General features: G+C 38.0%; 1 protein-coding gene across 2 annotated transcripts in view; it reads left to right on the top strand.

Moving 5' to 3' along the window:
- The window catches only part of kif16bb (kinesin family member 16Bb), a 65,347-nt gene that overhangs the window by 36,670 nt on the left and 9,821 nt on the right, over positions 1-18,856 (top strand). For both annotated transcript variants that reach the window (XM_067422442.1, XM_067422441.1), the window contains 5 exons: positions 1,235-1,354; positions 1,516-1,567; positions 1,667-1,804; positions 5,494-5,576; positions 9,971-10,032. In XM_067422442.1, the coding sequence (XP_067278543.1) occupies positions 1,235-1,354; positions 1,516-1,567; positions 1,667-1,804; positions 5,494-5,576; positions 9,971-10,032 (455 nt within the window). The remainder of the gene's footprint in view (positions 1-1,234; positions 1,355-1,515; positions 1,568-1,666; positions 1,805-5,493; positions 5,577-9,970; positions 10,033-18,856) is intronic.

The following is an 18,856-nucleotide window of genomic DNA, read 5'->3' as shown; positions in this document are numbered from 1 at the left end:
AAAAAAAAAAAAAAAATGCCCCGCACAGCAGAATAATTTTTCTGCTTCTCATTTCCATTCTGTGAAGGGCTGTTCAAATGCCATTAAATACATATTTATATGCCCACCCACCCCTCAGTCCAACTCCAATGGATTTTCCTTGTGAATATTGATTTAACTGTTACTTTTAAAGTTTACGACAGGGAATGTTGGTGTTGGACTGAAATGATTTTTAATTGAAACATCAACGCTGTTATATCACAGCATTAATCACAAGCCATGCATAGAATAGTCACTGTTTCAACATTTTTCACATGCTGTGAGTGCTTTGATGTATGAATTCTTCATCTTTAGTGGACATGGCCTGGTTTCAAAACATATTTTATAGCCATATATGTCAAAATGATTATTCTGTATAGCATATGCATAATATGCATTTTTCTATTGGCCAACTGGATTGGTGTTGCTAAGGAATTTTTTTGTTTTGTTTCATTTTTTCCTCACTGATCACTCAGAGTTTGATGCAACTCTATTTGACGTTTGTGGTTGCAGTTTGTGAGGAACATATACAGCCACATGCACACAAGTAACAACACAACTCTCCAAAATCTCTCCTGCCTAATGATGGCTCACATTTCTCTTGCTATATTTGATTTCTGGGAGGTTAAACCCCTTCAAACCTATTAGTATGTCCCAACAATGTTTTTTGAATAACTGGAATATCTGAGTATCTATGAGACTCCAGATATCACTCCACTATAATATCAACTTATAGGATCATTATTTTCTCAACATGTAATGAATTGATTTGCTGTAACGTGTCCTTGTTTAAACAGGGTTCAACAACATGTCTCTGAGATGGGATTTGGTTGAATGTGATTTCCTTTTGCAAACTGAGAGTTTGAGAAGGAACCCATAGTGATCTAAATGATTTATGGTGTTTTCTTCTTATTTTCACATCGCTCCCTCTCTCCAAGCATCCCCATTACCCCAACCTTTCGACACATAGCCAAAGCCAGATATTATTCTGCTTGGCCTTGGGGCATGAAGACAAAGTCATAAACAACACACACACTGTTTCCTCTGCTCGGATGCTTTACAATTAAATGTCTGTCATTTCATTTTTATGCATTTGTCCCGCTTCTTCAAACATATTTTTAAGGAGGGGGGGTTGATGGTTTTGCTCATCATCTTTCTTGCCAACCCCCATCTAATCATCACTTTTTCTCTGTTTTATTTTATGATTCGAATCTAGGAAGACACAGTAGCCCTCAGAAAAGAGGGTATCGGTGTAGTTCTTGATTCCCAAATGCCCTATTTAATCTGCATTGATGAAGATCTGCTCAGCACAGGAGTTGTTCTCTATCATTTGAAGGTAGGCAGCACCATATCATAACGTAAGGCCAACATGTACAGTTGAACTCAACTCCCATTGATGTGTTGTTGCTTGTTAGTTTTGCCCAAGAGACAAAAGTGTTGATAAGATCGATATTTGCTGTTATGAGCATTCTAAACATTCCCTGTTCTGTGGTTTAGGAAGGTAGAACTTCAGTTGGGACTGGAGGAACCGAGCCAGAGCAGGATATAGGTTTGTATTCTGTTCGCGTCTATTTTTTTTTTTTTTCTTGACTGGAAGCTGTCAACAATGTCAGACCCTTTTTCATTCTGAGCTTTCTCTGTTCTGCAGTTCTCCATGGTGAAGCTCTTCAGAGGGAACACTGTGTGTTTGAGAACCAGAGAGGAGCTGTTACACTTGTGCCGCAATCAGGAGCCAAATGTGCAATCAATGGGGTGGAGGTGACCCAGCCATACCTTCTCACCCAGGGTAATAAACTGTTGTCTTGTTTTTGTTGGATCTGTGATAAAGCCCTGTAGTTCATTCTTCCTTGAAATTAAATGCGTTACTTTTCTCTTATTTAAAATGTTTTAGCCATACTATTACCGATTAGAAGTGAGTACTTTTTTATGTTTTGAAAGAAGTCTCTGGATTTATTTGAACAAGACACAGTATACCATAAAAACTGTCATATTTTGAAATATTATACAATATAAATTTTATACAAATACAATTTGAAATAACTGTTTTTATTTTAATGCATTTTAAAAATGTATTTACTTCTGTGATGCAAAGCTGAATTTTCAGCCTCATTACTTCAGTCTTCAAAGTCACGTGAGCTTTTAAGGGGTGATGAATTGAGAAATCAGCTTTCCCTTGAGCTTTTTATATATAAAAGGTCATGTTGATGTAAGATTATCCTGTAAATTTCAGAGCTGAAAACTTCCTTGTTTGTCAAAGAAAAGCTTTTATAGACAGCAGCCCCAGAAAAAGATTGTGTGCTTTATTCTGACATAAACTACGTGTAATTCAGTAGCCCAGCCCACCGACTCATCGGATCAAGCTAGCCAGCAGCAATAAACACGTCGAAGAAGATAGCAAGATATTGTGGAAGAACACAGTCGCTGCATAAGCTTCCTTTGGATCCTAATATTAGGAATCTGTGATACTTCCAGCTCACGTGGTGAAGACCACGTACGTGTGTTCGCTTCATTTACTGTGCAATCGTTTGTAAACAAGTCTCAGGTGCTGGATTTGCAGACACAATGTTGTGTCTTCTCTATTGGATCTGACAGGAATGGTGCAAAAAACTTTTACTGAGTAAAACGTATTCTTTATATGTAATGTATGTATATGTATGGACTGTGCGTTTTCTAGATGGGCTACCAAAACGTATGCCCGTCGGCAGAAATAATGTTTTCTTGATCTAGGCGTGCACGTGTGTGTGTTTGTGCTTACATTCACACATCGTGCGGGCCATGTGATACAGAAATAATATTTCAATCAATCACGTGGGGATGAGAAATAAATCATTGTGTTTGTTTGATAAAGACGTTTATTCCAGTTGCTGCTTTCAAATCCATCTCTCCCTCATGTGAACTGACAGGGCCATAGATATGACAGAAGAGCTGAAGCTCATTAAATATGCAAATGTTATCCAATCCTAGCTGTGGGTGTTTACTTCCAAGTTTCCAGTGCAGCACACCCATCAAAACCAGCATTCAGGAGTGAGCCTCAAAACCAATGTAGCCTATTACTTATTAGTTATGATGTTTTTGAATGTAAAAACCACACGAACGTCATTGGTTGACCTCAGACAACAGTGTAAAAATAAAAAAGCCATATCATGACACCTTTAAGGATTCATTCTGATATGCTGATTTGGTGCTCAAGCAACATTTCTTATTATTATCAAGTTTGAAAACAGTTGTTCTGCTTAATATTTTGTGGAAAGCGTGATTCTTTGGTGAATAAATAAAAACAGCATTTATTTAAAATAATTAGCAGTGTACATAACAGAGTCTTAACTGTCACTTATGATCATTTTAATACATCCTTATTAATTCATGATTCTATACTTCAGCCAAGTATAATTGTTATAGTATACTATGGCTGTAGGCTTTTTATGTACACCATGTAATTTAACTGTCAAAAACACTTTAAACACAGTGGCTTATTGATTATAAATTTCAGTGCATATAGTATATGGGTACAGGTTTATGTATTAGCTATTTATAGTTTGTAATGACACATCCAATCAGATTTTAGAGCCACGATCAGTTGTGTCGTTGTACCTTAACTGTACAAATATAAAGCATGTCCAACTCTCTGTTTTTAACTAGAATTCAAAGAAGCTCTTTGAGCATGTCTGCATCTTACCACTTCAGATCTCCTCTCTACATTCCCAGGCCCGTGGAGTGCAACAGTCCCGCCCTACTGCTTCTATCCTTGTACATGTCCACCAGAGCGACTCTCATCTCAGAGTGAGACTCACGGCACTTCCAGAACAGCCAAACATGACTGAGGTTAAGACTCTGGCGGACAAAGCACCCGACCCGCAGTTAATTGGCAGATGAAACAGATAGAGTGCAGAGGGGGTTTGAAGTGCATGTGTGGGATTAACCTTTCAAAGAGGGTAAAACCTCCAGAATTCAGACAAAACAGGCTAGATCTATTCTGGGTGTAAGATTAAAAAAAAAAAAATGAGAGAGAAAAGCCAACTAAAAGGAAGGAGACTCATGAGAGAGTGGGAGAACCATGCTAGTCTCCTTTTCACAAATTTCAATTTGCCAATGTTCCCCTCCTTAGACACGGTAGCATCTGAAGCCATTTCCTTTGAACAAATGATAGTAATTTCCACAGCAACCTTAGCCCAAATCCATCAGATGCAGGCCTTTCAAGGGCTTTGTCACCCCTTGGATGTCATTAACAGAGGCAAGATTAGTTTTTTTCACTCCAGAAAGAGGCAGGAGAGAAAGAGAGAAATGGGCATCTGTTCGGAAACACATCGTTCTCACAATCCCCAGAGAAAGTTATGTTTCAGTAATGTTATGCATAATGTGTTTACTAGAAAGGAAAGAGACAGGTTGGCCACATGGTCAGGATTGTCTATTTACTCTTTTCACATCTATCTTTTCACACCATTAGTTTTTGCCAGATTTGCCTATATTTATTTTTTATTGTAAAGGTATCCAGTTATTTACTGTAATAGTTTTGTTTCTACTATATTGTGTTGATATATTGTTCAACATATATTGCGGTTGCACTTTATTTCACAGTAGGTGCACTTACAGTGTACTTAACTGGTGTGTGGGGGGGATTCCCATCCAAAACATGGACAAAGTTTATTTTTTGTAAGTGGGACGTTTGGTGGAGTATTTCTGTGCCAATAATACTTCCGGTTTCTCATAAGTTTCGGAAAGTTTTTTTCAAGTATGGGTCTATCTGACATCAGATAGGGCAGAATGTCATTGTATGGGATCTTCTTCTCCCGGAAGGGGGCGCACGCGTGGCTAGCGCGAGAGAGCAAACGCTCGCTGACTGGGCTGCAGTTTCAGGCCTGTACGAAATCAACGTTAGCATAGAAGTGTGTTTTTGGTCGTCAGGGCAAGACAACCCTCTACAGCTTCCCAAAGAATCCAGCATTAATGGGAAAGTGGATGGAGTTTGTTTTTCCGGAGCAGCAACGGAGTTGTGCAAGTGTTTTTGTTTGTTCCCTGCATTTTGGCAACGATGGTTTATAAACAAGGTACAGTTCAACTCCGGATTTGTAGCTCGTCTAATGCTGAAAGATGGTTAAGGTTCGATTAAGGTTCACGTTGTGTGTTTGAAGCAGACGTTGAATAAAACTGCTTCAAATGTCTCTGTGTTGTTAGCTATCTACTCGTTCATTTAGATGTGCTACTATTCCATTGTTTTTCTATGTAAACACAAACTATAGTCTGATGTGTAAAACCATTTCCGCTTGCTACTGCTAACATTGGATCACATACAATAGTCCATAAACCAAATTATGTCCTCATAAACCACAAGTAAACACACACAAATGTTGTAAATCTCACGAGCATGACAAGCTGCTAAGCATATGAAGTTGTACTGTAGTTGTCGTTGCTGCTTCTCCTGTTGCTACCGATATTGCTTTTTCACCATACAGTATATATTTATATTTCTGTTGTCAGGAGTGAACATACAACTTGGAAAGGCCACCATGTTCCATTTCAACCATCCTCAAGAAGCAGCCCAACTTCGGGAGAAACGCAAGGTGGGGCAAATTCATTCTCCTTTGAAGCTATTTGTAAAAAAAAATATTAAAATGCTGCTGGATAAAGGGTAAGCACAATTACAAACCTTATGCTAAAAAATGCAAGTCATCAGAAATTGCTCTCAGTTGTAATTGCTATGCCAGTTGGCTGTGTGCTTCTCCATGCAAGGTAGAACAGGAACTTTCTTCTTCAAAGAGGCACATATACACTTCCCTCAAGCTAAAATTATAAATCCCTCTTGGTATGTTTGCAAAGTGCCAGTTTTCTTTTTTTTTCTTTTTATCTTTTACACCTTTTTTTCTTCATTTCCTCAGAGAGGTAAAGTAATTGTGCACCTCAGTGTCTTCTGATAACAGCCGAACACGTCTCTGTCGTTGGTTTGCAAGTGTGTACCTTCCCCTCCTCTGTCTTACTTTCTCCGCAGCCTCTGACACTCTCTCTAACTTTCCCTCCTTCTCTCTGTCTCTCACTGCTGTGACAGGTAATTAAATATTTCCTGACTGTTAAGTCTCTCATTGTAAAGTTAGACAGCAGCTGTTTCCTCTTCTGTGCACGGAGATTACAGCGCCTTCTCTCTGCGTGAACTATTCTTATGCTCACAAACAACTGTTAACTTTGTTCACGGAGATCTCAGCGGCACCATTCAGTCATTTTTGTTGTGCGAAACTGTTTTTACTCAGACAAACTGCTCATTTCCATATTACACAATGGCATGTAATAGTTTAAAGATTGCTTGCATAAACTTCATCCGAGTGTTGTTTCCACTGATATTTTGTGCCAACTCCAAGATGAATGTTATGACTTAAATTTTATGCTTAAAAACTTGTCATTTTTAACAGTTTGGAATGTTTATATATTAGTGTAGATTATGAAAGCTCCACGATACTAGTTCCATTTTAGTATTGACGTACGTAATACTACGTCAATACTAAACTATACTAGTTCTTAGTATAGTATACTATTCGTCAATACTAAACTATACTAAACTAAACTATACCACGATACTAGTTCCATTTCACGTTTGACGTACCTAAGACGTCTTCCTGCTTCAGGGAACGAGGGTTACCATAAGTAACCGAGACGTTTTACTCAATTTTAGATGAAATACCACCTTACCTGTCCAATATTCTGTTCATAGAGGGATTTCTGTAAAAGATCATTTCCATCAGAAGCGTCAATCACTTTTAAACAGGAGGCCCATGTTCAGATTTTTAAGACAATTAGTGAAGTTATAAATGGACAGTTATTTTTGTGGCTGATCTTATCACATATGTATTTGTAGGAGTTTCCCTTTCAGATGCAAAATTTATGGAAGGAGTGTATTTAAATTAATCATGCATGGTTGTTACGTCTCATGCTGGCATAGAGGTTTGAAGATTTACTAATGTCTGTTTTTGATCGGACCACACGGGCCGGCATTTGCTCCTCACGTGCATCGTTGAGCTGTGGCCGCCCATGACTCTGTCACCGGGTTCACCACTGTTCCTTCTTTGGATCACTTTTGATGCTGACCACTGTAGGGAAACACCCCACAAGATGCTTCTAACACATTAAGGTTGAGGACAAAATGTTCACTTGCTGCCTAATATATCCCACCCACTAACAGGTGCTGTGATGAAGAGATTATCAGTGTTATTCACTTTACATGTTATAATGTTATGCCTGATCACTGTTTGTGTGTGTATGTGCGTGTGCGTCTATATGTACACACTACTGGTGAAAAGTTTGAAGACATCTCGCCAAGGTTGCATTTATTTGAAAAAGAAAACACAGTAAAACTGTGAAATATTATTACAATTTAAATTAACAGCTTTCTGTTGTAATACATTTTAAAATGTCATTTATTCCTATGATGCATAGCTGAATTTTCAGCAGCCATTACTTCAGAAATCATTGTAAGATCATAGCTGTAGCATATTTATTGATATTAATTTCTATAAAAATCATGGTACCACTGCCATTAAAAATTGTGTTAAGATTTAATAGAAATAGGTTACTTAAAGAAAAGGAAAAAAAAAATATTTAGCATATTCAATTAATCAAAAATACGTTTCTGAAATTAATAAATATTACAAAAAATGTTCCGTTTATAAAAATTGCTGTACTTTTTAACTTCTGTTCATCAAATAATCGTGAAAAAAATATTACTTTGTTTAACGTTTATGATAATAATAAATGTTTCTTTAGCACCAAATCAGCATATTAGAATGGTTTCTGAAAAATCATGTGATTGAGTAATGATGCTGAAAATTCAGCTTTGCTCTCACAGGAATACATTACATTTTAGAATATATTACAGAAACCAGTTTATTTAAATTGCAATAATATTTTACAGTATTGCTGTTTTTACTGTATTTTCACCCTGTAGCCCAAGACTGGTTTCCCATTGAAGCTAAGCAGGGCTGAGCCTGGTCAGTACCTGGATGGGAGACCAACTGGGAAAAACTAGCTGCTCGTAGTGGTGTTAGTGAGGCCAGCAGTGGGTGCTCACCCTGTGGTCTGTGTGGGTCCTAACACCCCAGTATAGTGATGGGACACTATACTGCAACAAGCACCGTCCTTCGGATGAGACGTTAAACCAAGGTCCTGACTCTCTGTGTCATTAAAAATTCCAGAATGTCCTTCAGAATAAAGAGTAGGGGTGTAACCCTGGCATCCTGGCCAAATTTGCCCATTGGCCCCTGCCTTCTAATAGTCCTTCATGGCTTCATCACTCAGCCTCCTCTCCACCAATTAGCTGGTGTGTGGTGGGCGTTCTGGCGCAATATGGCTCAGTGGTTCATGTAGATTGTCTACAAACCAGAAGGTTGGTTGTTCAATCCCCAGTTCCACCTGACCAAGTCTCGAGATCTCCATAAGCAAGACTTTTTGCGCTTCCTGCAGATTACCGTAGATATCAAGTGTGCAGACTATTTTCGTTGTGACTGGCCTGATGGGAGTAAATCACTAAATGTTGTGTTTTTAATGTGCCATGTCGGTATCTGTATTTTGTAAGAGCCTAGCCGTTTATCAAAAACGCTGCTTGGGTACCAAAGATCGGCCATTAGATCTATACAAGACGAATCATTTCTCAGTGGCATCCGAGCCCGCGGCAGACGTCAGAAGAACAGGCTGAGGAAAGGCTGCTCTCGGCGGGTTAACTAGCGCTGAACACCCGCTGACCCCCGGGTTCTCACAACTCCGAAAATGCCAGAGAAAATTGTCAAATAGGCGCTCTCTTTATAAATAAACCACAGATTTAATCTTCAAACAAGTTCATTCTCGACTGAAATCTACTGTTTGTTACACGATATTATTACATTAGGCTAGTATTACTATTTTTAAATTACGTGGAGTTCCTCGTCCGCTAATGGCCTGCCGGTTGGTGCGAGCTTTGCTAGTTTTATACTCGTCCATATGGTACTATTAGTTATAAATATTATCTAGCTACTGTTATGTTGTAATGCTTAATATTTGGGGGGGAATAAACAATAAATTGGTTAAACATCTTACATTTGGATATTTTAGATAGGTTAGAGGTTATCCTAACTTTAAGAATGATGATGATTTTAAAGAACATTCTTTTCGTGAATATGAATACTTTTTAAATGTTATCTTAAGAACAATCATAAGAAAAAAGAGAAGAGCATTTTTAAGAAAACTTTTTGGTAATACAAAATATTCTGCTGAAAGAGGGGGTTTCATGACCCATTGAGTTAGAAAATAAGAAGAAATTGGAAATTAAGAATAATTTTATTCTTAAGAATGTTTTGTGAATCCTGCCCCTGGACTAGATGGATATAAATTGTCACATTTAGGACACTTTTAGTTTCTTATAGGATGGGATTTGAGACCTAGTCACATCAAAAAATATGGAAGTATAAAATATTTTTAAAAGTGTTGAGTGAAGCCTTACATGGCTGACACCGCCGTCTGTGTATGAATGGGTGAATGTGAGGCAATATGTAAAGCGCTTTAGATGTCCATAGGTCTGTTGAAAGCGCTATATAAATGCAGTTCATTTACCATTGCTGGTCGTTGAGGAGATTTGAGTGCCTTGAAAAGCGCTATAAAAATATAACAAATTATTATTATTATTATTTAAATGATGACCAAAAATGTATTGTTGTGTGAACTATCTCTTTAAACTTTCATTAGAACAGAGATAGTTTGCTATAAAAGGAGTTTTATTTCCATGCTCATTGAGGCACATTGCAATCAGTTTTACCAGTCTCCCTGCATTCTGCTCTCTCATTTCTATCTGAATGATGGTGATTTGTAGTGTTTTCTAATGGCATGTTTGCTTTAATTAGTGTGCTGTAATTGCGGTGTTAGAAACAGCTGTCTTTCAGTTTCGAGAGTGGTTTTTACCACAGTGCTCAACCATCCGTATGTGTGTGTGTTCTCTCCGCAGTCTGGGCTCTTCGTGTCGAGTAACTCCACTGCGTTCTCTGTGGACACTCTCAGTCATTTCAGGTGAGTACACCTGCTGTGAGACAGACTGTGCTGTATCCCCGTACATCCTCTGATCTATTATGTTATATAACGTTTAGTCAGCACGGTAGCTTTATCTTCTTCCAAAAGACATTTTGCACCCCACTTATCCTGGAAAAATTAAGTTTTATTGCTTCATTTAATACTTTTTATATACCTAGACCTGGACTAGATAATAAATTGTCACATTTAGGACACTTTTAGTTTCTTCTAGGATGGGATTTGAGACCTAGTCACATCAAACAGAATGGAAGTATAACATATTTTTAAAAGTGTTGAGTTTTATGGATAATTTTGTCATTCTCTGGGGAAAAAAAAGTATTTGATAGTAAGTGAATTCAGCCAAAAAATTGTCCTAGAGCAAATCGTCTGTTTTCAAGTTCGTCCTGGGACTGTAAATTAAAGTGACAGCCCAGGTTTGTGGCACCCCCCTTAAAAATAAACATTTGTTTCACTTTTTTTAAAACTGATCTTGTCAATTTCACTATCTAATATTTTCCATCTATTTCAGCTCGGTTTTCAGGTTTTGAATTGAAATACAATCACGGTCAGAATTATTGGCACCGCTGGTAAATATGAACAAAAAAGCCTGTAAGAATAAATCTGCATCGTTAATCCTTTGATCCCTTGATCTTTCATTCAAAACAAGTTCACAAAAATCTAACCTTTCATTAAAGTAAAATAGTTGAAAATCTGGTGAAAATCGCTTTAGGAAATAAATGTTTTTCTCCAAAGCACTTTGATTAGAGACTTCATACAGGATCTCTCCGGATCCTTCAGATTCCCAGCTCCATGATGGTGCTTCTTCTCTTTTCTGTAGGGTTCAGGTCAAAGGACTGGGATGTGCTTGGTGACCCTTTTTTGTGTTGACTTTGATGGGGTTTTTAGGGATCATTGTCCTGATGGAAGATACAATCATGGCCCATTAAACGATTTCTAGCAGATTCAGTTCTAGCAGATTCAGTCAGTTTGTGATGATACTGTATACATGTATCTGGACAAGATGTCCATGACCTCCAGAAAAAAAGAAAAAACATACAACATAATGATCCAGCGTTATTTTTAACCATGAACATGGGGTACATTGTATCCCTATTTCCAACCCCAACCCCAACTTTTTTTTTTTTTCATCTGACCATAGAACCAGGTCCCATTTAAAGTTCCAGTTGTGTATGACAACTAAATATGCTGTAGATTGTTTTCCCAGATCGAGTGAGAAGGATTTTTCTTGAATTCCTCCCAAACAACATCTGATGATGTAGGGGTTGTTTGACACCATTTTTAAGGCTTTCTGACCCCGAGTGACTAATCTCTTGCATTCTCCATGTGTGATCCTTGGAGATTCTTTGGCCACTCAAACTTTCCTCCTCGCCATGCATTAAGACAATATAGACACACGTCCTCTTCCAGGCAGATCCATGGCATCTTTAGTTGATTGGAACTTCTTAATTATTGCCCTGATGGTGGAAATGGGGATTTTTCAATGCTTTAGCTATTTTCCTACAGCCACTTTCTATTTTTCACTTTCTGCTTTGGTTTTTCTTGTGATTAATTATTAAGAGAATTTGGCCTCTGTGTTTACTCATATTTATACTCCTGAGAAACAAGAAGTCATGGCTGGACAGTTTTATCTTTCTAGTCACCTTTGGTGTGCTACAAAAAAAAAAAAATTCTAAATATGAATGGGAATATACTTATATACTTCAATATACTCATAAAAAAATCCTAGGGTTGCCAATAATTGTCCAACATTTTTTGGGAGAAAAACATTTATTTCATCATATGATGTTTCCCCTCACTTTCAATTATTTTATTTCAATGAAAGGTTTGATTTTTGCAAATGTGATAGAAGAAAAACATAAACAATGCACATTTATTTTTACAGCCATCTTTTATCATATTTCCCATGGGTGCCAATCATTCTGACCATAACCATATATCTTTCTTGTCTGTATTTTTGCTTGGCATCTGCATTTGAATTCACTCCACACATTTTACTCATTTCTTTTTGGCTCTTACTTGCAGTGAATTTTATTCCCCCTTTGTAATCTTGGGACTTTTTTTTTTTACTACTATTTAGCTTTTCTCACTCTGGCAGATGCAATTAAAGGGGGAAAAAAGAAAAAGGGCTACGACAGATGTGATCTGTTGTTTAGTAATGCAGGCAAAGCTCTCAAAGGAAAATGTGACAATTATGCAGTATGTAAATCGATTGTGAGATGTACTTGTACTTGTGCATGGCAAACCATGCCAGATGCTGCTGTGTTTTTCTGTGAAAGGTGTCATGTCATGTTAGTCATGTTAGTCCAGGAGCATCAAGTATTCCTGCAGAGTTAAGTTTGAATAAACCTGAACCAGCTAACAAGTCAGGATTGCTGGAAATTAGTATTAGAACAGGTTGGAGATTAGCTCTGCTGGACATTGATCCTCCAGGAGCAGGATTGGACACCACTGCGTTAGTCAGTGTAGGAATTTCCACATGTATAAGAAAGTTGATGAGAAAGAATAAGACATGTGGACAGCTAGAGAGGCTCAGGCTGTTCTGCGTCTTGTGTATCGACAACTATGACAACAAAGAAAGCTCCCAGTCTCCAAACTCCCAGCTGGGAGACTTCTTTCTGACGTGCTACTGCTTGCAGCTGGAGCCGGGAGATGCCATGCATCATCTGCGAACCTCCAGGCTCTTCACATGCACGCACAATCTATGTTTGACGCTTTCGGCAATGTTCCGCACACTGTTCACCCTAATTGTTCCTTTGTCGGTGTTTACAAAATGTTTTGTTTGTTTGGTCGCCTTTCGCTTTGTTGTTCAAAGCTTTCTATAGATAATGGATTTGTGTGTTTGAAGTGAGCACTGCAAGCCTAGCAGATTGCTAATTTATTTTGTTCTGGCTTTCATGTGATAGACTGTGGATTTGGTTTCTGCAAAAGCATCAGAATAGAAATCCAATAGGATTTGATGCATGCATCAAACACGGCTAAATACTAGCAGAGGGAAAAAAAGAAAAGCAATACACTGTCCAAATATGTCAGTTTTGTGCTATATATTTATATCCTGTGCTGTACGGCTTTGCTGGGCAAGACAAAATAAAAAAATAATTGTGGGTCTCCATTGGCCTGGATTCATGTGTTTGTCATTAGATAGTTTTACAATTCCCGAAGAAAAGCTTACAAACATGTATCAAAAGCTTTTTGTTGAAAATTTGATTTCTCAATCCATGACTCCGTTGAGCACTGGGCGAACCTTCTGTTTGCAAACTTAGAGGAAGAGAATAAAGGGATGGTGTGGGGAATAAAACATTCATCCTCAAGAAACTCTAAACTCTAAATTGCTCTATTCATCGTTTTTTTCTGATCGGGGAGCAGACATTACAGGTCCTTCTCAAAAAATGAGCATATCATGAAAATGTTCTCTAAACGAGCTATTAACCTAATCATCTGAATCAATTAATTAACTCTAAACATCTGCAAAAAATTCCTGAGGCTTTGAAAAACTCCCAGCCTGGTTCATTACTCAAAACCGCAATCATGGGTAAGACTGCCGACCTGACTGCTGTCCAGAAGGCCATCATTGACACCCTCAAGCGAGAGGGTAAGACACAGTAAGAAATTTCTAAACGAATAGGCTGTTCCCAGAGTGCTGTATCAAGGCACCTCAGTGGGAAGTCTGTGGGAAGGAAAAAGTGTGGCAAAAAACACTGCACAACGAGAAGAGGTGACCAGACCCTGAGGAAGATTGTGGAGAAGGACCGATTCCAGACCTTGGGGGACCTGTGGAAGCAGTGTACTGAGTCTGGAGTAGAAACATCCAGAGCCACCGTGCACAGGCGTGTGCAGGAAATTGGCTACAGGTGCCGCATTCCCCAGGTCAAGACACTTTTGGGCTACAGAGAAGCCTCACTGGACTCTTGCTCAGTGATCCAATGTATTTTTTTTCAGATGAAAGCAAATTTTGCATGTCATTCGGAAATCAAGGTGCCAGAGTCTGGAGGAGGACTCGGGAGAAGGAAATGCCAAAATGCCTACAGTCCAGTGTCAAGTACCCACAGTCAGTGATGGTCTGGGGTGCCATGTCAGCTGCTGGTGTTGCTCAATTGGCCTGCCAACTCTCCTGACCTGAACCCCATAGAGAATCTGTGGGATATTGTGAAGAGAAAGTTGAGAGACACAAGACCCAACACTCTGGATGAGCTTAAGGCCGCTATCGAAGCATCCTCGGCCTCTATAACACCTCAGCAGTGCCACAGGCTGATCGCCTCCATGCCACGCCGCATTGAAGCAGTCATTTCTGCCAAAGGATTTACGACCAAGTATTGAGTGCATAACTGAACATAATTATTTGAAGGTTGACTTTTTTTGTATTAAAAACCCTTTTCTTTTATTGGTTGGATGAAATATGCTAATTTTTTTGAGATTTTGGGTTTTCATGAGCTGTATGCCAAAATCATCAGTATTAAAACAATAAAAGACCTGAAATATTTCAGTTGTAGTGCAATGAATCTAAAATATATGAAAGTTAAATTTTTATCATTACATTATGGAAAATAATGAACTTTATCACAATATGCTATTTTTTTGAGAAGGACTTGTATAGCCCCTGGCCTCAGAGTGAATACACTACAACTTCTATTATCTTCTGTATTATATATGTTTTCTTATCACTTTATGTATCAAGTCCTGTGACTTTCTTTCTGTGATATTAGCTACAGAGAATGTGATCCATTTGTAAAGAGACCGTGTGGGGACTAGATGAGGGAGGGTTTTGATGTTGAATTGTCACGTGTTTATGTTCACATTTTGTTGTTTTTTTAAAAAGCCAAAACATTTGTACGTTTTGTGTTCATTTCAGGAGTTCGAAACAGCTTACAAAATAAAACCTCTCTGGCTGTTAAACATCTTCGTAGTTCGTACTACCATTAGTCGATTACGATTGCGTAATAAGTAGGTGTGCTCTGAGGCTCCGACTACTTTGACGTGGAAATCTCCGGTTCATTTCTTCTGTTCAGTCTGTTGAGGTCAGATGGCTGCAAGTAAAAACATAAACGGAGCACACTGGAGAGCTGATTTATAGTAGAAATAGAAAATGTAATTATACATGAAAGAGAGGCTGTTTTTTTCTTCTTCATGTTTTATATTGTAAATCTGTTTTTAAACAATCTATTGTATTAAATTCACTGGAGTGCCGAGTTGCAGAGCTTGTCCAAACATATCGACATTGCTATGATCAGATGATTTCGTAACTACTGTTTTCTCACTGTCATTTTTGTTGTGTGTTGTTATATTATGTTATTGAAAGGAAATAGCACAGCACATATTTAGATATTCATCTAAACAGTTTTATCAGCAGTGTGGGCGGCATTGGGATGTTCGCTGTCAGTATAACGCTGCTAAGGCGTTTCAAACTTCTTTTTACCCCTAAGTGAAGAACGAAAAACAACTTTGTTTTCAGTATATGAGGGCCTTGTGGCATGTTGCAAATGAGGATATATCAAACAATATGCAATAACATAATAGAAAAATATTTCACCCAAAAATGAAAATGACGTGTATTAGATGAGCACTTCAACTACAGTATTTGTCATTCACTGACACTTTCTTAAAAGAAAAGCCAGCTGAAAATATCAACATTTCATGCATTCTAACAAGACTTCAGAAGACAGGAAATCAGTTAAACATCATACAAGTAAGTCATGACCCACTGCACAGATTTCACAAAGAGCAAAGCTATAACAATTGCTCAAGACCTTGCAAGTACTTCCTTCTCTCGAAACACATTTCAGGAAATGAAGCAGCAACCCCCCCACCTTCCCTAAAAAAGGGGGAAAGAAATTGACAGCACACTAAACAGGTGCATAGACATTTCTTTCTCAATTTACCAAGACATTTGCTATGAAAATACTTTGTAAGCCCTTGGGAACTTTTGTGAGTGAAAAATAAAATAGCAGTTAATGCCTCCTGAACACTTCATATGTTGATATTCTACACACTATCCAGAAAATTAAATGAAATTAGGAAGGTAAATAATCAAATTGCGGAAAAAACAGGTTCCAGCGAAGTGACAGTATACAGGTGAGAAGCATCTGTTTAACTAGCTGATTATTAAACTTTTGCAGTATCACACCTTCTGTTTGCAAACTGAGAGGAAGCAGAGGTGATTGGGCGAAAGATAACACACTCATCCTACATCTAACGCTTGAGCAAATCTAGTGCTTTAAAACCAGCATATGATGCAATGTGATGGTGTTTTTGTATTAATAAAGACTTCTGGTTCAATAAAAGTGAAGCAAGTTGAAGAAGTGTTACACCAGGAACAATTATTTTGACATGTAAATGGGAATTGTTTTATAAAAAAATATCCCGTAAGTTTCATCCAAAAACAGTTTTAATGAAAACCAAGCTCCGAAAAAGTTTCAGATTTTGTCATATTATGACGTAGTAGTGGGACGAAAGAGTGTGTTTTAGACCCGTCCACTGACACATTCGTGAGATGAAAAGGAAAGGAGCTATATAAGATCACTGGGCTAAAAATAACCTTCCAATGGATCCTAATGCTAGGAAAGTGTGGTTATCCATTTTCACAGTGTTTAAGTAAATCATTATTTGTTTAACATTTAACAGTGGGTTTTCAGTCACAATTTTGGTACTTTTTACAGTAAGATATAGACATTCTGTGATCAGTGATTTCTGATATGTAATGATTCATATACAGTCAGACATTCTGTCTTTTATTGCTGTTTATGCATCAGTAAATCAAGCCAGTGGCTAAATGTTCAACTTCATGCCGTTTTTCTTAATAGCGTAAAAATTCTGATAGTCCTTTCATATTAAAAGATTTTGAGAGAGTTCCAGATGTAAGGTGGTTTTTTTTGGGGGTTTATTTTTGCAAAGATGTTAGCCAATCATAGCAGTGGAAGTCTCACAGCAGACTTCCAACAGAGCGTTCAAAACAGAAGGCTAAAATTAGTTTTATTTCTAAATTATGACAATTTTTAATGTAAAAATCATATCTACATTATACACTGATCAGGCATAACATTATGACCCCCTTCCTAATATTGTGTTAGTCATCCTTTTGCTGCCAAAACAGCCTTAACCGGTCGAGGCATGGACTCCACTAGACTCCTGAAGGTGTGCTGTGGTATCTGTCACCTAGATGTTAGCAGCAGAACCTTTAATTTCCTGTAAGTTGCAAGGTGGGGCCTCCATGGTTTGGACTTGTTTGTTCAGCACATCCCACAGATTCTTGATTGGTTTGAGATCTGGAGAATTTGGGGGCCAAGTCAAAACCTTAAACACGTGGTGCTCCTCAAACCATTCCTGAACCATTTTTGCTTTGTGGCAGAGCGCATTATCCTGCTGAAAGAGGCCACAGCCACCAGGGAATACCGTTTCCATGAAATGGTGTACATGCTACAACAATGCTTATGTAGGTGGTACGTGTCAAAGTAACATCCACATGGATGGCAAGACCCAAGGTTACCCAGCAGAACATTGCCCAAAGCATCACACTGCCTCCGCCAACTTGCCTTCTTCCCATAGTGCATCCTGGTGCCATGTGTTCCCCAAGTAAGTGACGCACTAACACACTGATGTAAAATAAAATGTGATTCATCAGACCAGGCCACCATCTTCCATTGCTCCGTAGTCTAGTTCCGATGCTCACATGCCAACCGTTGGCTTTCACTTCACCTGTCATAATGTTATGCCTGATCGGTGTAAGTGCGCCTCAGGAAACATAAAATAATAAAAAGCAGTTCATGACCCCTTTAAATATCTGGATTTAACTGAAAGGTTGCAGGCTTGAACATTGCAAAGACAGAGGATCTGTTCTGTTGTACAAGAGCAAGGCATTACATCTTGCGTAAAGAAAGTGTACTGCTAGTCTTGAATAAATTGACCAAGTAGTGCTCCATATAGTATGAATCGACTCATAAACCCATTTTATTTGCCTGAAATTTGTTGACATTTCAGGTTAAAATGCCAACTTATTGGTATTAATTACACTGTAAAAAAAATATATATATACAGGGAGTGCAGAATTATTAGGCAAGTTGTATTTTTGAGGATTCATTTTATTATTGAACAACAACCATGTTCTCAATGAACACAAAAAACTCATTAATATCAAAGCTGAATATTTTTGGAAGTTTTAGTTTTTAGTTTTAGCTATTTCAGGGGGATATCTGTGTGTGCAAGTGACTATTACTGTGCATAATTATTAGGCAACTTAACAAAAAAAAAATGTTTTATACCAATTTCAATTATTTATTTTTACCAGTGAAACCAATATAACAACCCATTCTCACTCCCAAGGCTTCAAAAACCGAAGCATGGTCAAGTGCCTTCTGCGTCACAATAAAGACGCTAAAGGTGCCCCAAGGCGTCATGTTTCGACGCGCTGGGTGTTCCATTCATTTCAGTGAGAAACCTTTGGCGTTATACACAGACGCACTGGGTATTAGTAATGTTATCGTCATGGTGAAATTGTATTAGTGTATAATTATGACATGTTGGAGTGTGTTTTTCAATTTAATCAGCAAGCATAATTTTATTTACATTTATTTTATTTACGCTATTTAGACATGCTTAACATGTAACCCAACCCCATCCCATCCCTAAACCTACCCATTTGTCTGAACATGATATAAAACACAGGATATAACATACGACTGCATCCACGAGTTATTCAAAAAAGTTAAATAATCCAAGTTTTCCGAGGCCAAACGATTGATTTGTATGAAGAAAATCCCCAAAAGCGATCATCATCTCCATCCGCAGAAGATCATCAACAAACACAATCAAATTT

The sequence above is a fragment of the Pseudorasbora parva genome, chromosome 17 (assembly GCF_024679245.1).
Source record: "Pseudorasbora parva isolate DD20220531a chromosome 17, ASM2467924v1, whole genome shotgun sequence".
In the NCBI taxonomy this organism is placed as follows: Eukaryota; Metazoa; Chordata; class Actinopteri; order Cypriniformes; family Gobionidae; genus Pseudorasbora; species Pseudorasbora parva.
This window is presented reverse-complemented; position numbering and strand designations above follow the sequence as displayed.